Below are 24,866 nucleotides of genomic sequence, written 5' to 3' on the forward strand. Positions count from 1 at the left end.
TAAACTCCATCTGTTGCATCTTCTTTCTTTCAGGGCATGCTTAACAACCAGCCCCCATTGACACACTTTACAGCTATGGCATATTCATGCAATTGGTATAATGGCTTAAGGGGAAATCGCTTTGCTTCGTCAGTTGTTAGTAATCTTTTGCAGTTACTTATTCATCTTAAGGAATGTCCCAACAGCTTGGGAGTTTAGAGAGGTCAATCGATTTGAGCTGCAGAGTCTCAGTTATCAACAGGTGTGGGGTGGCTAAACAGAAAACGGAGGAACACGTCCATGTCTTCACTATATGAGGTGTAAAAGAAGCAACAACTTGATAACACACATTTGCTAAATTTGCTGGAATCCATAATTTGCACCGTGAAACGGTGCAGTGGCCTGTCAGTTACGGCATTCAGATGAGATTTCATCTTGTGTTTTGCCACCATGGTACGCGAAACTCAAAAAGCATAACTGGCAGAATTCCTCTTTTGCCTCGTCATCTCTCAATTTAAGTGTTACAACACATTTGAGGTCTTCGACACGTTGTCTTTGCTTTATCAGCTAATGTGAAGTGAAGCATCACAGTGTGACGCTCACTGCTCTGCCGTGGTTCAGAGGGATGCCAGATACTCAAGCTGAGATGGTATAAAGTAAATAGTAAAAATACAGTTGGAGAATGTGCTGTCTGAATGCATTTTGGACGGTGTCCTTGGTAGCCATTGGAAAACAGAATATCCACATCCATTAGGTGAAAACCAGATACTAAAACTAAAAAAAAATATATCAGATTAGCTGAAGATTCATGCACAGATTTACAAGTTTTCAACTAGATGGGCAAAGGTCGGGTTAAGGCTATGACATCACTCGAAATATCAAGAAGTAGCAGATCAGGGGCCCCCAATTAATTTTACCCAAGGGCCTAATATTGCAGAGCAGGCTGAGCCAAGGGCCAAAACATCGTTTCTTTCCTTCCATTGCGCCAATAATAGTTGTATATGTGGAGATACTGTTATCATTAGTTATAGTAGAAGCAGTAGTATACACCAATCAGGTGAAGTTAATAATATTGACTGTCTTGTGACAATGCAGCGTTCTGCTGGGAAACTTTTGGATTTGGCATTCATGTGGACCAAGCCCTTGTGATAAAAAGCACTTGATATATTTATTAACAATAAGTTAGTCTGAACCTGTCAAGATTTGTTGTATTTTTGTTACATTTTGTGAAATCCCATTTACAGAGCTTGTTCATAAACTGTGTCGTTTTCACAGACATATGAAGGTAAGTGACCAAAAACATGATTGAACACTCAACATTTGATCAAAAACCATCCATAAAACCCCTCAACAGATAAACGTTGACCTAAAATCCAGGCCCAGCTTCAGTAGTTTCCAGCATATAGGAGATGGATCGGGTTAAAGATGGATGTGGAACTGCTCTTTGAAAAGTGAAGCCAAAGCAAGTAGAGCTCCCCCTGGTGGCTTAGTATAGTCACAAGCCCCACCTCCTCTATGTCAGTGGATGAGACTTGCACCAAACTAAAACACTACAATATACATCTTTTACAAAAAAAAAAAATTCCAAGGATGGTTTCTGTCATTTTAGATAGTTAATATAATGTTGATGTGTATTCAAGTGTCAATTTTCTGCATAGTTACAGAAACAGGATGTGACAGTGGCGACTACCAGTTGCCATGCCAGCCACTCCATGAAGCTGCCCTGTGGGACTGTGTGAGTTATAAGAAAAAAAAAAAAAAAAAAAAATGAGCACAGTGTATCAACCAACACAACACACCAAGTAGACAGGTACTGTTAATTAATTACTGCGCAGAGTCTGGCTCCAAAATCACTAGAAGGCGCTGCCCATATCCCTAGGAAAGTAGCGTATGTTTAGCCAATGTAAGGAAGTGGCGTGGTGTTGTCCATATTTATACAGCCCATGCTATGAAGCAGCAAGGATCAACGAATAGTAGCTGGCTTAAATTCTATGTCTTTTTCCCGTTCCTGTAAGTTTGTCTCACTTTCTATCCTTAAACCTGGGGGGACCGTTTTACTGAAGTGTCAACAACACGTATCATTTTTATTTCATTACACGTCAGCTGTTGATGTATTGCATTCACTTCGGTCCAGACACTCCGGGCCCCCTTTTGCTGCCCTTTCAAACTACGCAAGATTGGCAGTGGAAATAACGCACACAACTGCCAACATGCACTCACAGCAAATACAAGGTTGCAACCTGGAAATGTCAGTCTGACAGTTGGGACGGGGTTAAAGAAATAGTGAAATTCTGGTTGAGAAACAAAAGTGGGTTTTTGCATCTCTCCCGCAGAGAAGCAGAGAGAGAGATCAGTCCTGCCTTATTCAGTTGTTTTTGACATTATTACGTATAACAAAGTAAGGATGAATGGGCGATTCACTTCACTTGTGAACAAAGCGAGTGCAAACCCAACTTTACGTCTCTGTCAAAGCAGATCATCAAAATTAATGTTCTGTTTGACCAATATAGAACCTCTGGTTCATTTTTTGACAGAATGAAAGTGACAAATAGCGTCAAAAGTGAATTTGATAGTGACAAAATAAATTGTGTTTACTGTGGATGGAACCAATCTTAGCTTGTACCCATGCTGCACTGGTATCTCTTTGACCTACAAGTTGCTTTTTTTCATCTATACTGGTCGTTGTGCAGATGATGCTATTTCAGGACAGCGAACACACTTCCCGCTGTATGATGAAGTAAAACCTGAGCTTTATAAAAAATGTAAAATGTTTACTCTGTGGTTTATGGCTTCCATACGCACAGGAAATGGTAACATAAATGGGTCAACGTGCTCCGAAGGTTGCGCAACGCAAATGTGCGTAGTTGACTTTGCACACATTAAAAAGCCAAGACGCTAGGGAGGCGACCATTTACTGGTTAAATGGTACTTGGCCAGATGTTAGTGTCCATCAGCGTGTTTTTCTTTTTCTATTTCCGTCGAGCCGCTGGACTGTGGAGCGTCGCACCTGTTTCCTCGTCTTCCTTGCCTTCCGTTCATCATCTCTTCCACCGCAGAACATAAACACAACATACAGTAGACACAACTAATCTCACAGTAATCTCTGCTCAGATTATCTCTTCCTGTTTGCCAGAGTGATGTAACAGGAGGTAGCAGAGAGGGAATGGGAGAAGAGAGAGATTAGAGTTATGGGGTCACTAACTTCTCTACGTCCTATAAGACGTTCTCAGACCCGAATATTTAAAAAAAAAAAAAAAAAAAAAAAAGCAGGACAGGATGTTATTAGACTTCAGTGTAATTATAACAGAGTCTATATACAGCTGTTGCCTCTAAATCTATTTTGGGAGACAAGCACAGTACAAATATGACGTAGTTGGTAATCTTGTTCCTCTGTGTTTTTATAATCGTTTCTATTGTACATTTAATATATATTGTGCTTTTATTTCTAATCTTTACTATGTACAGGTCATTACGATGACATTCACTGAACCAAATCTGACTGGTTCTGAATTAAATCTCCATAAATAAATTAACCGTTCAATTAAATGGACACAACAAATACTGACGTACGTTAATAAACTGTCTGTTAATTCCAGATCAGTGATTATAATGAGTATTTTCCGCAAGTCAGGATTTTCCTTTGGGCTGCGGACTCAATTATTTTACCTTTAACATGCAAACCACAGCAATGCAATTACAATGTTTATGGATCGCACCAGATTTGTGAATGGATGCGTTAGCCTATTTTTTTTTTCTTAGCTAGTGTTTACTCTTTATTAATCAGTTTGTATATTCGGAGCTAACTTTTTACCACCTAACCACAGGCAAATTCCATTTTTACACCTGTTGTACAAATAGCATTATGCTTAGCATGAGTTAAGCAAATACAAATGTGATACAGTTTTTTTACAGCATGTACTTGCACTGTATTCTTTCCTGTACTGCAGCTTTAAATGGGGTCAACATGTTACAGCGTGATATTACAACACACGCGCCATTACTGAAGTACAGTATTAATATAAAAAAATGACATGATGTCACGGGTTTATCTCACAAAGGTCACTCACTGTCCTCAAAACACGGGGGTAAGGTCACAGTATTAAGACAAAGATCATTACTGTGGGGCAGCAGCGGCAGAAGAGGAGATTACGTCCATACTGATCACATGTGATCTTTATCTTCAGTGAAAGGGTTAGGAAATATTTCATTTTTTCTCCCGTCTTACAGTGGAATACAGTGCAATAAAAAATACCATTTTAAATTGGCTTTTTTTCCCCCTTTGAACAGCAGCAGCTAAAGAGAACTGCAAAGCGCTAGTATTTTCAGTCCAATTATGCTGACCCTGAATCTGTGGTGGGAAGACGTGCGGAGAGACGATTTCTCTACAGACATAAATGATAGCTACTGTATGACTTAGCTTTAAAGAGCATTTCCGACAGGGTGTGCGATGTAATATAGAGTATATCAGTGAGAGAATCTGAATGAAATGGTGAATAAAATGTTTAGTTACTTTTTTCCCAAATCTACTGTGTGTTTAATCTAATGTGACATACATAAATCATAAATCCAACAGTGCTTCCTGAGCACTAACTCACTAGATTATTTTAGAGTTTTCTTAGAAAGGGCCTCGTTTCTCTTCAATCACAGGGTTGGATAAATCCTATATGTCTGCATTATTACAACAGATTAGATCTACATTTATCTTGTCTGGGGCATCCACGAAACAGAGAGCGGCGGTGACCAGAGCGCAATACATGAAGCTTACCTTTTTTTTTTTTTTTTTTAAAGACAATAGACGCGCTAAAGGATTACTGCTGACTTTATCTCATATTGGTTAGCTTTTGACTCGATTGGAGTGAAGGTCAGACATCACTCAGTAGTGAATATAAAATGTCTACAGGGGAGTAATACTATTTTATTTTATTGTTAAGGTCACTGTGTTAATAGAGAGGATTATCTTCGCTTAATCAGAAAACACAGCAACAGTATCCGCGCGCTGTCTCGGTCAGTAAGAACAGGTGGCAGATAGCTTTTGGAGATTTAACGCAACATCAGGTGTGGCTTGTCAATAAGTCAACTGACCTACTTATAACCGTTTGTAGAGTCCAGCCCTGTGCCTGGCTATGCTCCAAAAAAAAGGCCCATCCACTAACATGGAGGAGGTGGAGCTTATGACCTATACTGCAGCCAGTCACCAGGGGGAGCTCTACTTGCTTTGGCTTCACTTTAGAGGAGCAGTTCCACCGTCCATCGTTATACTGTCTATAGTTAATACCTCACTCACAAAGCTCTGTGTATCCTCCTAACAACCTGGCCCCTACTGCTTGCGCCATATTGAGATGTCATGTTGAAACAATCTACCCCACAGGGAGGCTATCCCCTGTCGGCATGCAGGCCATATACAAGACATAATCACCTTGTAAGGACAGAGTTGTGTACATTATACTGAGCTCATCCAGCTCTAATATCTGTCTGTCTAATGCAACCCTTCAGATTAAAAAAAAAAAATGTAGACTGAGGAAATTTCAATTGATGTCAGCATTTTTCAATAAAAGTCTGACTTTCATATCCATGTTAAAATTACCGTCATCGACATGCCCATTTTAAAAAATGTGAGTTCATTGCTGTGACACTGTTGGCAGCCATTCAAGCTGTAGCAAAAGAGGCTGTCCTCTCACTTCTTTATTTAACAACTGAGCCTGCTTCAGACTAAACAGGCTCACAATTCATGTTAAATGCTGGCAGATATGTTTAATGGCTGACTTTATGATAGAAGTTTTATTGAATTACAGTGATTATTATGTGAGTACTGAGATTATACAAGGGCTTGTGTAAGAAATCAAACAGGAAACTGATCACTGGATCCTAACTAGCACTGCTCTGCTGACACTCAGCAATAGCTGCACTCGCTGACTGGAGATTAACACACAGCACTCTCTGCAATACGTGCAACCTCTACAAAAGCTTCAGCATGCTGGTGGTGTTGCTGCCCTTGCTTAAAATGATGGTGCTACATAAGTTGCGCGTTGTGCTGTTCTAGAGGAGTGAAGCCACTTTCGACCGTTCCAGTCTCTCTTCCATTGCGTCGTCTTTGTCGTCATGTGATGTGAATGACGTGCGCATAAAGTTGGCAAACAACTTTTAGGTGCATTACTTCCACCATCTGGACTGGGATGGAAAGACTGGCCATGAAAAGTATCGACCAGGAGGATCGATAAGCATGAAAGCTAATGATATCGATGAACTGAACCAGTTGGAACCGGCTCTTTAATGCGCATCGCTAATTTGGAACACGAAAAGCAGCAGTGTAAATATATTTTTCAACAGCTTATCCTTTAGGGGATCAAGATGGACTTTCCTGCCAACTGGAATCCGATCCAGCAGGTCCTGGGCTGTCCGTGGGCTGTCCTCTCAGTCCGTTGTAGCCAGTATACATTCATAGGGATGCACATGAGAGTTCTGCATCCCTGCCAAGTGCCAAACAACATCATCTGGCTCCTTTGACTGTAACGGAGCAGGCTTAACTCCGAGGCCCCCGGACTGTCTGGCTCCGGATTGTGTCACAGATCCTGAGCTCAGTAAGCATGTGGATAAACCTCATTTCGGCCACTTGAATAATCCATAATGGTATTCTGTTAGGCACTACCCAAAAGCTCTTGACCGAAGGTTCAGGGTCAAATAAAAAAAAAAAACAAAAAAAACACTGACCGCTAAATAAATATTTATGCGTTATGCCTGAATTGTCAGCTTCCATGTTCCAACATAGCACCTGAGTTTATGCAGCTCGGGTCTGCCCAACAGATCACCTTTTCTGAAGGGGAGCCAGAGCTTGACACGGATAGCATCAAAAATTCAGCAGCACAACACTCCGGTGCACACAAGACATCACAGTCTGTTAAGCATAGGGAGGACATCATTTGTGGACCGAAATACCAGCGTAATGTCACAGAGCCGGACGCCCTCAGACTTCAGCTCAGCTTTGATTTCCTTTCCACGTCTCGCTAACGCTGTGAAAGAAGGCTGAGAGACCAAACGTTTCCAAATGGACAATTCAACTTGGTATTTGTCAGGTTTCGACAAAGTGTCAGTTTTGTATTTTAAGCGGTGTTGAATCAACTATGTGATGTCGTCCGTTGCTTCTCGCGTGGCTCATTTCTATATGCGATAAAGTGTCACTATGGCTCATCAGGCATCCGAGGCTTGTAAATGGAATTGGTGAACATGAGAGTTCACCCTGCAGCGTTTCACTTCAAAGAACCAAACTACATGAACACCAGTAGCCCAGATATGATAGATCTATCCGGGTCCTGACATAAAAAACCCCAACTTAGTAGATACAAAAACTAATTTTAAATATAAAAGTGAAAGTTCAATTCATCTGTGTTTTGTCAAAAGTGCAAACTTGAGTGGTTTTCTGTTGATAGTGATGACATGTTACCAATCACAGTGGAGTGCGTTCAATGTAGAGCTAGACAGACATTAGTAATAACGAGACGTAGCTCTCCAGCCGTCTAGTCAAACAGCAAACCTCATTGTTCAATATGACCACATGTAGTTAGCTTGATACCTATTCAACGTTCCCCTAGCGACTACTGGAATTTTAAAATTTGGCGAGGTTTAAAGACAGTGCTCATCTCTTTCACACGCTATCTTCCAAGGGCGCCGTTGCTTTACCCTCGCCTTAGCACCACCCAAGACGACTGTGATTAGTTCAAAGAAAACAAGCCAGAGGGGTTTTTCCTTTCCATACCAGAATGATAATAAGTGCAACCCATCCACCCGCACTGGCACAACGCTGCGAAGATCGTTGTATGACACACACACACACACACACACGTCTGATATTTATTGGTGGAAAAAGTATGGTACTGTTTTGTTTTTAAATGCTATCGAGTTTCCCTGAGAAAACACAACACATTCTACAAGTAACTTATGAGCACCACTTCATAGAGTGTTTGGAGTTGCAGGTTGAAGGGAGTATGGAAACAGTATGTATTTGAAAGGGTTCACAGCCCATTGGGAAGCTCAGTTAGGGGCTTCACTTTGGGTCAGAGAAATCAGAACACATGGATTATACATGTATTCAGGTCAAGGGAAGCAGGAAAAGAATGGACCACACAGAGGACAAGAGCTAAATGAGGAACAGGGGAGTACTGGTCAAACATGGAGAGATTGATCTGTCTGCATGAGGGTAGAGCGGCTTCCCTTGTGTTTTTTGGCTACACTTCACGTTTGGGTTGTACCACTAATGTTTTGTTATTGGTGATCTTTTATGGGTCATTAGCAATCTGGTGTTTGCATGACTTTGAAAAAATGTCACAGGAAATGAGCGAGAAGTGGACATGTAAGCCTAGTTACTGACTTTTATCAAGTGAGTGAATCAAATCAATAAATACCCACACAGTAACATAGAAATGTAGCAGAGATTTTAAATTTCTGTAAATGAGCACTGTAGAACTTTAGATGGATTTATACTAAAAGAAACTCAGTCCTCATAATGAAATCATATAATCTGTGGCGTACTCTATGAAGTGAAAACTACACAGGGCTTAGATTCGGTTATTAATTTTGCGTTACTTTCAATCAGCGCCGACTTAATCGATAATCCCCCCACTTCTAAAACCATAAACAATGCCAAATTGATTTAAACAGAGCATACGGAGGGCGACACAAATCCTCCAGGCTCTTCCACTGATACGATCCATAATTTTGTTTTATCATTCCCCGTCCTCCATAATTGATCCGGCTATATATAAGCTCACACTCTATAGGCTCAGTCCAAGGGACAGCTGGAGTTCACAGCCATCAATGCGGCCTCTTCAATTACGGCTGTGATGCCCTCATGTATTTCTTTTAATATGGTCCTTGTCTTGTGCCCCCGCGGAGTATCACACTGAGTCCAATTTAAAAATCATGTGTTTTGAGCTGCGGTACAGTGTATGACTTGTTTCATCCAGCACTCACTCCAAGACACTTCTGCTCTACATGCTTCTGGAGCTGTAATCCTACTAAAATGAAAAGTCTTTGTCCTGTTGACACTGGGATACGTCCTTCTTGATAAGAGCAGCTGCTTACAAAATATCAAATATTACAGCACGTGTCGAAAGTGTGGGCCGAGCTTTCTAACTCCACTTGAAAATGTCCTCGTACAAGGTTAGCTGACTCAATAGCAATCCAGGTCAGAGCATCCGTGAAAGAATGTCGACCTTGCAAAAACGCGCTGAATGCGCTGTTTTGTCCGAGCAGGGAGCAACAAAGCTGAAGAGCAAGGACGCCGCCGCCGTAGATCTGCACCTCGTTTAACTGATCAACAAATGCGACTGGCAAGCATGTATGAGCTGCCCACTCACAGCTACTCCTGCCTCTTAACAGTGTCACCCATGTTTAATGATCGGGTCACGCAGATTAAAGCAGAGACAAGCTGAATCTGCATCACTGCTGCCAATATCCTTGATTTTCTGACGATCTGGGAGGAAAATTATTGCAACCAGTTGGCCGGCAAAGCAGCAAACACATGGTAAAATTTGCATTTTACATTCGCTGGGCACCCACAAAAAAAAAATGTTTTAAGCACTATGAGACGGAAAATACAACAAAGGAGGCGCTGAACCGTTAAGCAGCTGAAATCCCGTCCAAGCAAGAACGGGAAATGTTTCTCTTTCAAAATTGCAACTACTGATCTTACTTCCAGACTGTGGAAGAAGGGGTGATGCAAGCGAGTGGTAAACATTGGCCTGTCTCAACCTCTTTCAAACATGTTGAACAACTATATTATGATAAAAAAAAAAGAAAAAGAAATAAAATGTTACTTTTTTCACATTTGACATGTGCTTTTGCCAGAAAATATTGACTTTATACTATTTTCAAGTCCTGACATTGTCTGTATTCTATTAACATTTTACCCAGGATTTCTCATACCGTGTTAATACTCTGGTGACCTGCCGGGGTATAATTTGCTCCACCGAGTTTTTCCTATTGCTCCTGAAAGCATCTGATTTTTAGGAGATTTATTTACAGAGAGTTGGTTGAAACCTGAAGTAAACGGCTCCAGACGTAACGTTAACTAGCGAGTAAAGTTACAACAAAAGTCAACGTTTTAATGGCACTTTGTTTAATCTTACACCAGGGTCTCATGACATTTTGTGTCTGTTTTACCCAATTTTTTTGGAATATGATATTAAACAACACCTTGACACCTTGTGGTCATTTTAGCCGTTATCTCTGTCGAGCGCGAATGCCCTCGCAGTGTCACAAATCTGATCCATCTCGGCACGTGTGCGAGAAGCAGGGGAGAGGAAATGAACAGACCATTGTAGAGACACAGAAGAAGAGCAATGTGAGTTGATAGGAGGGGGGGGACAAAAAGCAGGAGGAGAAAATGGAAAAGACATCAGGGCAGAGAGACCGAGGAGGAATAACGCGTGGGGGACGAAAATGAGACACGCGAGGGAAAGAGGGAGCGGACTCAAAGTGACTGCTGCACCGAAGTCCGTGGGACCTTAAATATACTGACTCAGTTCCCCGGGAGAAGGCGCAGGGGGGACGGCTCACCTCCTAAAAGAGGAAAATGGGACAGGGCCCTCAGCTCGTGAGGTCCCAGAGCGGGAGTCCACACAGAGTGATTAATTATGAGGCACTTATTTTCATAATTAAAGCTTGCGACATCAAATTGTGCCCTCTGGGTCATGTGAATAACTAATGGCTACTCTGTTCTGCAAAAAGAGAAAGAGCTACACATCCATGCAGCCGTGTTCAGTTCGGTGGCACATGTAGTTTTTTTTTTTTTTTGTTTTGCAGTGTGTCTTGCAGGATGGACAGGGTGGGTGTGCTGCAGGGACTCTGCTGTCAAACCTTTGCCCTCTTCCGTTCTGAAACCCGTTCGCCAGAGGAATAATTGGCACGTTAAATTATTTAAAAACAGCCAGGGCACATTATCATAAATATTCACTTGACGTTTTGCTTAGATCAACAGTCGCAACCCGGGGCTCTTGTTGGGACTTCATGACAGCGTTTGCGCACGTGTGTGTGCGCTTGTGCGTACAGATATGCGTTTACGTATGCATTTAGGCCTCATTGATGGACAGCATCTGCAAACAAAACCTCCACCCGTCAGTCAGCCAAACTAAATGCAGACAGCATGAAAATGTCAGGCTCATGCACAGAAACACAAGTGCACGTGAGTATACATATCGGCGCTTGGGCTCACAAATGTCAGCTTCACTCGAGAGTGGGCGCACTCACTCATGAACACACACACACGCACAGGGCTCGGCAGTGCAGCGGACCTCGCCACTCCACTGTTGTAACAAGTCCCTCTAACAAACCTGTCACTGTTCTCACCGGAGACAAGACAATAATGACATGCTAACAAAGTCGCGCGGCACAGAACAGGTCTATTAGCACCAGTTAATGCAATTTGTGACGACAGACACCGAGGCCCACACCTCTGAGCCCGATGGTCGATCCTGCGCTAATGTACACTGCATTACAAAATGCAGTGTGCGCGCACACTTTTGTATTCTCTATTTCATATAACAGTGAAAGAGTAAACTAAACTGCAAATATTGGTGACGCATAGCACTTAACGGGTTTAAAATAACTCTAAAGTTGTATTATATTCATGTTTTGACGCATATTGATCGATTTCAACTTTCAGCTGGACAGAATGAGTGTCTATCTATCTCTCGTATTGTGTTCCTCGGGTTTAAATGTGACCTGACTTCAAATGTTTCTTTATCGCACAGTTTCATGTAAATATAGTCCGCTACCCATATATCCTGCAGAGACGTGTCCAGTATATATATATATTAATTTGTTGAAAAGAAGTTGGCTAACAATGTTTAACAATTTTAGGCTTTATAATTTGTCAAAGAGATATCTGTCTGTCTGTCTGCCTTCCTATCCACGTATCTCTCTATTTTAGCTATTTGGTTTCTCACCGTTTTCTCCATAAAAATTACTCAAAACATTTAAGGCTTAAATAATTTATCTATTAACTTTGTAGACTCATGGGATTATCGCTAAACTGGTAACAAGTGATGTAACCCCAACCGACAACGAGTAGCTTCTCCTACAAGCCGTGGTCATGGGAAAAGACGTTAGTCTGTTAGAGAAGGGTCAAATCATTGGCATGCATCAAGCAGAGAAAACATCTAAGGAGAATGAAATTATTAAAATTGGATTAAGAACTGTCCAATGCATTATTAAAAACCGGAGGATGGTAGGGAACCACCGTCTTCGAGGAAGGAGATGATGGTTGATAATTAATAGGCGATCACTTAAATGATTGGTGAAATCAAATTGAAGACAAACAACAGCAGAACTCAGGGCTATGTTTAACAGTGAAAGTAAGAGTATTTCCAGATGTACAATGTGAAGGGAACTCAAGGGATGGGGACTGAACAGCTGTGTAGCCTTAAGAAAACCACCAATCAGTGAGGCTAACCTAGAAAAAAGGCTTCAGTTTGCTAGGGAGCGTAAATACTGGACTCTGGAGCAATGGGAGAAGGTCATGTGGTCTGATGAGTTCAGATGTACCCTGTTCCAGAGTGACGGGGCATCACAGTAAGATGAAGTGATGCACCCATCATACCTAATGTCTACTGTACCAGCCTGTGGGGGCAGTGATATGATCTGGGGTTGCTGCAGTTGCTCAGGTCCAAGTTCAGCAACATTATGCCCAAAGAATGAGGTCAGCTGACTACATGAATATACTCAGTGACCAGGTTATTCCAACAATGGATTTTTTCTTCCCTGATGGCACAGGCATATGACAAGATGACAATGACAGGATTCATGGGGCTCAAATTGTGAAAGAGTGGTTCAGGGAGCATGAGACATCATTTTCACACATGGATTGGCCTCCACAGAGTCCAGACCTGAAACTCATTGAGAATCTTTGGATGTACTGGAGAAGACTTTGTACCGTGATCGAAACAACGAGCTTATCGAAACAACACCACAGTGAATGTGTGCTGTAATCAACAAAATATTAGTGTGTGAAATTTTTTTGGTCAGGCAGTTTATATACTATACATATATACCTTTCTATTTACATACATATCTACAGAATTATCTATGTTGCTGTCTGAATATATCATACGTATAAATCCACCCAAGAATCTACACTTTCTATCTTTCTTTATACTCATGTGTCTACATACATATCTATCTAAGTGTGGTTTGACTGATCTAAAGTTGTAGGAGAAAAGGCATGCAAATGCTCCTCTATTCTCTCAGGGACTTTCCATTGCACTTATCAAACAGTTAGATGGTGAATTTCACAGTTAAGTTGTGCTTTGCGCTACTGAAGCAAGGAACGACCTGGGGAAATGACTGCAATCTACAGTAATGACAAGTCTCCAAACACGGTTGTGTTGAAAGCAGTCAGGAGATGAAAAGCCAAGAAAGCAAACCCGATAAAGGACTGGGGGAGAAACATGTCAATAAAAGTCCTCTGTTAAAATGTTGAGAGACATGAGAGAATCGGGCTGATGGTTTTGAAAACACACCATCAGGAGAAGAAAGCCTCCGAACGATTTTCCTTTGAACCAGATCACACTAAAAAATAATAATTAAAAACACTTGCAGTATGTAATAGCAGCATTGGCATAGCTGTTCAGTATTCAGGTTGGGAGGATGCCTTGCTCCTAAGGTCTGACCGGTCACTGAAATCTCACTGGGCTCTCAGTGGAGATTATAAACAGTCTGTAAAGATCATGGTGGAGGTTAATAGGCGTCATTAACAGCAGCGGCCAAAGAGCTAACTGTGCAACTTAAATGAAAATGGCAGCAATCTTTTAGCAATTTTGGGGCCATGATTTAAAAGCTGGGCTTGAAAGAAAATGAGAAATAAGAAAAGGGGGTCTAAAAAATGGGAGAATAATTGGGCGAAGAAGATGCCTTTAATGGAAATCCTATTAGCCTTTAGCCAGCAAAAATGTAAGAGCCGACAACACTTTAAGCGCCATTATTTTAGAGTGAAGGCATCCTGTCAAGCTTCAGACCACCAGGTAACTGGTGAGTCTCCAAGAAATGAAAAAAGAAAACGCTGATATCATTAGTCTCGCCAGTATTCAGAGACATATAAAGGCCATCAAACTACTCTGCTGCACCTACATAGGCCAAACCAACAAGATTTGCTTGGACACATGCACACAGTCAATGCACTGACGATGAGCTACTTTACAAGCACAAGGAAAAAACAGTTTCCTCAGTGCTAACGCTCTGTGTCAAACCAATCGTATGTCATGTAAGTCACGTTAAAGAAATGGATGAACTGAAAAAGGGGGGGATTAGTTTGAGGAGCCGTCAGCTCGTCAGCGTCAATCACACTGTTGTCATGCGTGCGCAAGAACTGATCACGTAGGGTGCGGTAATCTGTTCAATTCAGCCTGTTAAATAGCTCATCTGTTTGAATGGCTTTTGTCTTTTAGTGGCGCGTAGGCGTGTGTGTGTGTGTGTGTGTGTGAGGATAAACCAAGGAGTGACAAAATGTGACTGTTGATCAGTTTGTTTGGCGTGAGACAGCAGCAGGCATCAGTTCTGCATAGCGCGTGTGTGTGGGTGTGTATTTTGAGAATCAAAATTGTGGAAGAAAGAAATCCATTAAGCTGTTTAACTCTCTCTCTCTCTCTCTGAGTGCGCGTTTGTGTGTTTGTGCGGCCGTGGTTGAACCCATTAACCGAATAAACCATCCAGTGTGATTGTGGTGTCAAATGGGTTTTGCTGAAGCATTTCTGCTGGGCCCAGCAGTCCTTCTCCTTTTTAAAGTCATGACACACTTACGCAAGACCTAAACCCCCCAGCCATACTTAATTATTGATTGGTTGGAAATGCTGCATCAATCCTCACACATCTGTATGACCGTGGATGTACAAAACACAAACAGATGCCGGCCAGCGAGCAAATTAAAAGCCATATGCTGATTTCAGTAGATATAACTGAAGTCGCTGCAGTCTTTTATTTTTTTCTTTCTCGCAACACTGTGCAATGCACTAAATCTACCATGTCTGTTTTGAAAGCTACACCTTCAAGGCATTCATCAGTAAATAAGAAAAGCACAAATACAAAAATGTTTTAAACAGCTATTTTAGGAACATTTTGTGATTCTTCTCCTAAACAAATCCTAGTAGTTCAAGTTTAATAACGTTCCGCTCTTGATTTTCCTCCACCTCATCCCACCTGATTACTTCTTGCTTCACATGCAGATGCCTTTTAGCAAAGCCTGAGGGCAGCGGAAGTTTCCTGCTTTAATTCCTATTAAGAAAGGAGCAATTACAGACAGGAGGGGGGGGGGACACCATGGGATTTTCAAGATTTGCTTCCAGTTAATGGCGGGGTGATAATTTCATTTGGGGGCAATGCGGATCGCTGGCGCAAATTAGCCGGGCAGTGCGAAGAGGTTGCAGATGGTAGACTGGTCACACTTCTTTACTGGCAAAGTAATTGATATTTATGAGCCGACATCTGCACTGGCCCAGTGGCCAGTGAGGTTTACAGACTTATGCCAACAGTAATGAGAGCAAGATCTGGGACATGAATGAAGTTCATGGCTAATAATGATGAACGCTCTTAAAAAATGTTGCGCTCTTTAGTCGTTATCTTTACTCAGATTACAGTCTCGTCAAATATTATTTGAAATTAAATGTATATTTGAGAATATGTCTGCGAGGGTTCTCAGTCATCCAGGTCATGGTGGTGAATAAAGGCAACTGGACTTGTAGAATTACTTGGAAATGTTTCATTGCTCATTTGAGTAGCTTTTTCAGTTCTGATAGACTAGTGGGAAATTGAGGTTTAAATAGGAAAACCCTGTGGGTTCACCCACCAGAAACTTGCTTGACCAGAAGCTGGTGGCACTAATTTCATAATGACTGGGTACTTACCTGTCATTAAGGAGGGGGACTGTGTGGCTAAGCTACTTACCCTATGAATGGTGCTATAACAAAGCCATTGTCAGTGGGAGCCTCCAGTCTCAAGGTGTGAATGTTGTTGAAACTTCTTGGGGATAGAAGTCAAGGCTGCATTGTAAATAGATGGTAAATTAAATCTCAGTCCACCTCCTCTGCTTAGAAAAGGTTTTTCCACTTTGACATAGACGGCTTCCTTTACTCCTCTCTCAAACCATCCGTCCTCTCTGGCCAGGACTTTGATGCTAATATCTTCAAAAGAGTGTCCTCTGTCCTTTAAGTGGAGGTGGACTGCCGAGTCGGTCCCTGATGAGTTGGCTCTCCTGTGTCGGGCCTTGCGTTTATGGATGGGTTGTTTGGTTTCCCCGAAGTGCAAGTCTGTACATTCCTCACTGCACTGAAAAGCATGTAGTGCTTTACTCTGTTTTTGCCTGTGTGTTTTGTCTTTGGGGTGGACCAGTTTCTATCTAAGTGTGTTGCCGGGTTTGAAATAAACCGGAATGCGGTGTTTTCTAAAAAGTTTCTGATGGGTTTTACCCAACAGAGTTTTCCTATTTAAACCTCAACTTCCCACTAGTTTCTCAGAACTGAGGAAGCCACTCCGGGCAAAACGTTGTTAAGAAATTCTACAAGTCCAGTTGCCTTTTTTTTCAGCGCCTTTTGGATATTTGAGAATACGTCTTGGGCTAAGTTTTCCGCTGCAATATAAAATATATTTCTTTTTGAGGTTTTTGAGATAGACATGTTTTTTCAAATTTGGCTCAGCACAGCCCAGTCATTTCGAAATTGAATAAAACACATCAAGCGTTCAAAGACACAGGACAGAGCTCACTGAAACAAAAGAGTTCAAATCAACTGAAAATGTGGAAATTGCCAAAGATCAGCCAAGAATAAAGTGCATTTCACATGGCCGACTACTGAACCACAACTGCCCTTAAGCACCAGCAGAAACTTGGGCTTTAGTATGAATTAATGGTGTCCCATCATCAGTGCTTATATTAGTTCATTTTAAAGTTCAATTTCGACACCATTATTTTTTTCAGCATCCAAATTTACTTCCATAACCACATGCATAGTTACCATTGGAGGCAAGTCACCCATACTGGAACTTGCTCCCTCTGTCTCCATGACGATTTAATTATCAACAGTCACGACTTTTTACATAATGTGTTTTGAGTCAGACTGTTTAGCTCCTTAGGGCCTTTTTTAACACACCTCACGTTGCGTTGTGACGAACATGCCTGCACGACCGAAAAAAGCAACGGTGAGAGTTTGACAGAAAGTTTCTTTTTAGAGAGAGACTAAAGAGACTGCACATTATGGATTAGAACCCCCCCCCCACACACACACACACACACACACACACAAACATTTCACCCTTGGTAAACTACGATTTTAGTTTGACATACTCTGAAGGTGAGAAATGGAAAACATTTTTTTTAACAATTTGGACACAGGTGCTCTTTTTCCTGCCAGTACCACTTTACAAACTTCTTACTGAAACCTGCTATGCTCTCAAATGACCACTTCGGCTAGACATCAGGGCCGCTGGAAGTTTCTTTGTTCGATTCCTATAAGAAACTCGGGCCAGGGATCCTTTCACATCACTTCACAACCACACAAGGTCAGAGGCGCGCACACACGCACACGGAGAAGCACACACCGAGCTCTCTGCCAAGTTGTACTTCCTGGTGGAGGTTCAATGGCATCGATGAGCTTGGCACTAAGACTGGGCCAGCCGATACCCTGCTGCCCACTGCCGCTGACAAACACAGGAGCACACACACACACGAACGCACACATTTGCCTCCCATCGGTAATATTTCATTGTCTCCATTCAGGGGTGGAAATACATATGCGAGGTGGTGATGGGAAAAGACTCGCAGCCCATAGGGGAGCATGTGAGTGAATCAGAAGGGAAATATGACTAAGGTAAAAATGCAGCAATGGTGACAATTCCCCTAGTTATTCTGAAGACCCCTGGAGTGAGTGCGGATAAAAGGATAGAGAGAGCAAAACCAATGCAAGTACAGAAAACCACACAGCTCCCATTTACCAGGATGATTCCCATTTACCCCACTAAAGTCCCCCAAGAAAAGTGTTCTGGCAAGGAAGATTGGATCTACAGCAGTCGCCTTCTAAAAAGCTGAGGAAGAGGTTCACAATGTGAAGAATCAAGAAAGTGTTTAATCAGAGAATGATGATCTCTGCAGCTGTGAGCGATGGATCTGTGCGAGTGTATGTCAGACAGCGGGCTCCTGGGAAATAAAGCCGATGAGGGGACTGTTGCGCCCCAGGCAGCACCGCATGAAAATGTATGGTGATAGTGCATGAGTAATTTCTGCAGCTTTCGCATTATAACACACAACCAAATACAAAGCAGCAGAGGAAGCAGCTGCAATCGTAAGTCGCTTTGGTGAAGGTTTCTGAGCTTTGCTGGTCCAACATAGAGTTGGACAAAGTGGACAGATAAAGTTTGTGTTGGCTTTTATTTATTTGGTTGCGTGGCAGTTGATAACCTGATGAGTCACAGTTTTTTTTCTAAGCGAAAGTGCTCTTGCTAATTAAATCCTAACCACAGTTTGGAGGTTGGATGTCAAAACCAGTTATGTGCTTTGTACGCCCACCATCCCACCCATCTATCTCCACTGTAGGTCCATTAAGTGTCAGACAAACTAAAAATGACATGGTAATGTCTCAATTATGTTACATCGTGTCACAGCTGAGACTTGTGAGTCTTCTTGTGTCTCATATAACCTTATTAGAAATGTCTAATTTCCTTTGGCATTTAAACAATGCTCAACTTGTACTAACAGGCCCAAAGTGTGCCAAGAAAATATCCCCCACACCATAACACCACAACCAGCCTGAACCATTGATTCAAGGCAGGATGGATCCATGCTTTCATGGTGTTTACGGCAAATTCTGACCCTGCCATCTGAATGTCGCAGCTGAAATTGAGACTTGTCAGACCAGGCAGCATTTTTAAATCTTCTATTGTCCAGTTTTGGTGAGCCCGTGCCAACTGTAGTCTCAGTTTTCTGTTCTTAGCTGACAGGAGTGGCACCCAGTGTGGTCTTCTGCTGCTGTAGCCCATCTTCTTCAAGGTTGGACATGTTGTGTGTTCAGAAATGGTATTCTTTATTCCTTGGTTATAACGAGTGGTTATTTGAGTTACCGTTGCCTTTCAATCATCTCCAACCAGTCTGCACATTCTCCTCTGACCTCTCACATCAACAAGGCATTTTTGTCCACACAGCTGCCGCCCACTGGATATTTTCTCTTTTTCGGACCATTCTCTGTAAACCCTAGAGATGGTTGTGCGTGAAAATCCCAGTAGATCAGCAGTTTCTGAAATACTCAGACCAGCCCGTCTGACACCAATAACCACACCACGTTCAGTTACTTAAATTCCCTTTCTTTCCCATTCTGATGCTCAGTTTGAACTTCAGCAAGTTGTCTTGATCACCTCTACAATGCCTAAATGCATCGAACTGCAGCCATGTGATTGGCTGATTAGCTATTTGTGTTAACAAGCAATTGAACAGGTGTACCTAATAAAGTGGCAAGTGAGTGTATATAACGTGTTTATTTAACTGTTCTCTTCTCTCCCTTTGTCTTCTCTGCGACAGGATGATCCCATCCAGCAGCAACGACTTCCTGGTCCGGGACCTCGCCGCTGGACGCAACTACGACCTGTGCGTCCTGGCTGTGTTTGACGACGTCATCACGTCGCTGACTGCGACGCGTCCCCTGGGCTGCCTGTCATTCACCACGGACACAGAGTTCAGCCAGTGCCAAGCGCTGCACAGCCACTTCTTGGGGGGCACTATGATCATCATCATCGGAGGGATTATCGTCGCTTCTGTGCTGGTTTTCATCATCATCCTAATGATAAGATACAAGGTTTACAGCCAACAGGGGACGGGCCACGGGAAAGCGGCCATCGCGTCGAGCGCGCCAAGGCCGCAGAGCAACGGACAAGGGGGGGCCAGTCAGGTCCAAGTCCTCCCTCGCTCTGCCTCAAAGATGACTGACAGTCAGGACGAACAGGCGATGGCACCGTCAAGGGCCACGTCGCCTAGCAACACTATGAGAGACACTGTGGCATTGGTTGAGGAGGAGGGCAGCGGACGGAGCATAATGACAAGGACTGACTCCCTGGCCAATGAGGAGTTGCTCTCACCCACCAAGAGCCGTTTCTCCTCCAGGGTTGCCATTGAGATGAAAATCAGACCGCCATCTGTCGCCAAAGAGCCCACCTCTACCATGGAACTGGCAGGTAGTAAATAACCAGACAGGGAGAACGAATTAGACAATGAGGGAGCAGGCAGCAAAGCACGGAGGAAGAATTTTAGACAGGTGAAGAGACAGGCAGCATAGATATGGGGACACGTGCAAAGAAAGAAGGGACAGAGAAATACAGTCAAACAGAAAAAGATATAAGGACGAGAAACAGACAATGTGCAATTCAGGGTGTGAAATTGAGCGAGATAATAACGGAACGAGGAATGGTGAGAAACTGAGTGTGAACTAGACAATGAATAAGAGAGATGCCACTGGAAATACAAAAAGAGACACAGAGGCAAAGAGGGCGAGACACGTCTCTCTCTATATGGGGTTACAGCGGATTCTTGAGTTGTATTAAACTTTTCTCCACGACTGCTCAGCGTATGTGTGTGTGAGAACGGTTATGAAACAAAACGGGTTGGATTGACCTCCCGTCAGGTTTTTTTATTTTATTTTCTGCTGTTGCTAATTGGAAAACTCAAAAGTTTAAGAAACAAACGAGTTGTGCAAGATGCTGTGAACATGCTGCCAAAAACAGCACTTTTATCAAAGAGTACTTAAAGTGCAGTCAGTGGCAAAAGGAATCTTTATCATTAGAGGAGACAGTTAACATCTTCCCGGGTAGCATTGCTTGTTCCGTCTTTGATTAGACTGCTACAAACTGTTAGACCTTAGGCGCCCTAACAGAGCCTGATCACCATTAAGAATGACACGTCCTAAGTATTTAACAGAGAATGGGGAATGTTAGCTTAGTGCAAAAGAAAGGCTAAACCAGCCGGCTGAAATTCAATACCAGTTTGGAAAAAATCCAAAACCAAAAATTAGCTGCATTAAAAGTTAGCTGTGTTCTTTTTCAGTCGTATCTTTGTGTCTTTCTTTGCACAACAAACATTTGTTGCATTACTTTTTAAATGAACGAAATCACCTTAAATACTTGGATACGAGTTGATTCAATGAATACTGACATCTAAACTATACTGTATAATAATACATATATGAAGCATCTGTACATTTTGTCACCACTGACAGCTGCTGAAGAGTTTTCTCAAACCGTAGGTTTTATATGAATATCTGTAAAGTTGTACATACCCACAGTCACGACTCTAACCCCTTGGGTGCTCTAAATCCAGTGTTTTACATTAGCTTCAGCGGGGGTGTTGTCTCCAGGGTTAACAAATCAGAATCTGGCAGACACAAACAAGTTACATACTGTCGAAAATCCACGAGTCAACTGAAGCAATCGCAACCATTAATAATGTATGTACCGAGTAGGTGGGGAACTGCAAGGCGATAAGGCTGTGGCAGTGGAAAGAGAGTTCAGCACAACCGGTGAAAGCAGTTTGCCCAGGATGCAAGGAAAAAGGAAAGGAATAAGGGATGAGGAAAGAAATGTGTTAAATTACACTGTAAAAAAAAAAAAGAACGTGTATAAAGTCTCAACAAAAGAAGGTCGGATGGCCCTGACTGTGGAGGCGAGATGAATGATGGAAACACGCTTCTCTGACACCTAAAAATTGGAAATCCCGAGCTCGTGCTTTTGCCAAAAACTAGTTTCTGAGCATGTTCCGGTGAGTGTGAGTGACAGGCAACCAAATTTACCACATCGTAACTGGTTAACTTCTAGCTTAAGAACTATTCGTGCCACTTTAGCGCTCAGCTTCCGTCCACTCTCCTGACTGTTTGGCTCTCGTGCGCAGTCAGGGATCAACCTCTTGAAACGGAGTATTTTTAGTTTCTTGGGCAGTGCCTGCTGGCTTGGCAATAGAGAATATCTGTCAGATGGTGGACAGATGGCAAGACGCGGAGAAAGAACGATCGCTTGTCTGATAAAACTGCGAATCATTTATTTAGGAATGTCATTTTTTATTCACAGAATTATTAAAGTAGTGCAAAATACCTGACGGCGAAAGCACAATGTGGCACAGTTCTGCGATTTGGACCCCTCAGAATGGAAAATACTGATGGAAAATTGTCTCTCGCAGCAAAGGCCATTAGATAAAACCTACCATCTATGTCATCAGACCCGCTTCCCTTTATCCAAACTTTTCAAGTGACTCGCACACGCTCACAGAGATCACTTGAAATGCTCAATGGTGCGATAATAGGAATCCACAAGAGCACGCAAATTTTCTTTTTGGGTAGAATTTTCCCCGCGCTAAGCCTACTACAGCGCACTTCCCCTTTAACGCTAATCCACTCAGGAAACGGGGGTTGCACTGGAATGAATAAATGGAGTTAACAGTTTCACACGAGTGCCTTAAATAGCTGAGTTGAAATACTTTATCGGAGGTTGATATGTCATTCAATTGGCCTCTGTGAAAGGGTTGAAATGAGGTGCAATTGAGCCCCGTGCTGATAGCGCGGAGGAACCGAGAGATCAGTGCAGAGTAAGGCAGATTAGCGAGCGAGTTCAGGGAAAGTTTTCACCTTTGTGAACTTTGCAGGTTTCCGAAGTCAGTCTGATAATTCCAACTCAGTTAAATGTGCTCGACGTCGAACATTTTTGATTGTGTCGCGCGCTGCACTTACAGATAGGCCTCCATCGACAGTAACTGACTTCAGACATTATCTAAAGCCATATGAAGGGTAGTTTACAGAAGAAGAAGCCAGAAATGTATTCCTGTAGAGTGAGAACAACCAGAGAAGTCCTCATAGGGTCCTCCCACAGCAGCATGCGTAACACACGCTAAACGCTGTGGGAGATGTTGGAGATAGACGACGAGAGGCACCTTTTTCGTCAGCTGGTCGGGTCACGTCGTCGCCACCCACACACAGTTTGGCAATCAGCAGAGATCAGCGGTCACACTGCAAATACTAGCATAACCACACCCGCTTCCAATCTCTGACTAATCAAAGAATAATTGCTGGACACCGCACAAGAAAAAAGTTCTGTCAGGCTGATGTGTCGAGAACAAGCTGCGAGAACTCCCACACAAGAAGTTACATCATTTTGGTTCTTGCGGCCCCACGAGCGAGGACGAGTTTCTAACTTCTCACGGAGCATGCGACAGCCTTAAATTGGAGTTACAAAGACACGGAAGTGAGGTGTGTGCTCCCTAAATCTGCAACGAGGCAGAATTTTGCAATTTATTTAGTTTCAGCACTAAGGCGTCACCATATGCACGAACTCAACCGTTTCCCCTAAAGGCCTAATTAACAGCCCTAACCTCACGTCACCCTCAGCTGACTGAAGTGTGTCAGTCAGAGAAGGCTCCAAAGGGCATCCCTAGACAAGAACAAGACAGGCAAACAAACCAATTACTGTAGGTTTTTTATTTTTATTTTGACGCTTTACCCAGTAAGAAAAAGTTACCAGCGGCCTTTTGTGCTCTTTGCTTCCACGCTTTGATGGCACGATCGTTGGCACTTTGAGGGCAACCTACAATGAGGGCTAATACTGGTGTGTTTGTACAAAGGCTGTTGGGGTTTCTCAGGGTCTAACGGCGCCTGTGATGTGTTTCACTGGCTGCTGCATTGCAGAGAAAAGGCAACATTGATCTGATCACAGGGAAAGCGAGCGAGCCGCAGTGAGTCAGAGAGCCCGAGGAGCAGAGAAGCTGACAGATGCACAGAGAGACCCCATCAAAGGCACACGGTTGTCAAAAAATGTGACCCGGCGTGAAAAAACAGACACATTGTGGGTGATAGTTTTGCTGTTGTTTGTTTTGCCCCGCATGCGTGATCTGGACGCCCGGTTTTGAATTTGTTAGTTTTTGTTTTTGTGAGAAATTAGAGTTTTTCAAAAGGGTTTTTACAACTAACGTGAGAACTTAAAAAGATGCGTCACTCGTAATATACACACCTGACTTAAGGAGACGCTCATGAAAGACGAAGCAGAACTATTAGTTTCTGAGCTAACTAATAGTCAAATGATAAGGTTTTCAAGTCCATAAATGAATCCACATTCTTAAAAAAAATTATTTTACAGTTGAAGGTGAAGATGCCCTCTTCATTGTAATGTTTGTAGAATAGAATAGAATAGAATAGAATAGAATAGAATAGAATAGAATAGAATAGAAAAACCTTTATTTGTTCCACAATGGGGAAAACGCAGTTTGCAACAGCCTACATAGCAGAAAAGTAACAAGAATAAAGAGTGAACTGTATAAAAGATAAATAATAGGATAAAAAATAGAATAGAATAAACAATATACAATCATAAAGTATTGAATTGCAAACGGATAATAACTGTCGGATATTGCACAGGGTTGTACACAGTACAGAGTCAATACTTTTTTTCTATTCTATTCTACTTTTGTACATTCATTCCTGCATTCATTCATGTTTTTTTCCACCTGTATACTTACACATATAGTTCAAGTTGGTTAGTTAGTTTATTAAAATGTGCTTCAGAGAATTCAGAAACTATCCCTCAATTTGGAAAAAAAGAGAAAGAAAAAAAAAGGATCGATGAATAAATTCACAGCCGATCTCAGCATCCTTGGCGTCACCTTGGAGCCGGAGCTCTACCTCGCCACACAAGGGCTCTTCATGCGGATTCGACAAGTCTTTAACCTGAATACTAAGTGGGGAATTTTCTATCTGGATTAGCACCAATTATATGCTCGACACAAACTTATTATGATCGTGTCAAAGCAAAGGATGTCGGTCCACAAACACCGGAGCAAATGTGTGTAAATGCACGAATCGTGTTCTGGGGACTAAAATCTGTCCACGGTCACATTG

The 24,866-nt window shown here is 42.4% G+C and overlaps 1 protein-coding gene across 1 annotated transcript in view; it reads left to right on the forward strand.

Annotated features, from left to right (window-relative positions):
• Positions 1–24,866, forward strand: part of zgc:172282 (leucine-rich repeat and fibronectin type III domain-containing protein 1-like protein) — a 173,843-nt gene that overhangs the window by 130,462 nt on the left and 18,515 nt on the right. Inside the window, exon 9 of the mRNA XM_047594339.1 lies at positions 19,523–20,172. Coding sequence (XP_047450295.1) covers positions 19,523–20,172 — 650 coding nt within the window. The remainder of the gene's footprint in view (positions 1–19,522; positions 20,173–24,866) is intronic.

The sequence above is a fragment of the Mugil cephalus genome, chromosome 9 (genome assembly GCF_022458985.1).
Source record: "Mugil cephalus isolate CIBA_MC_2020 chromosome 9, CIBA_Mcephalus_1.1, whole genome shotgun sequence".
Lineage (NCBI taxonomy): Eukaryota > Metazoa > Chordata > Actinopteri > Mugiliformes > Mugilidae > Mugil > Mugil cephalus.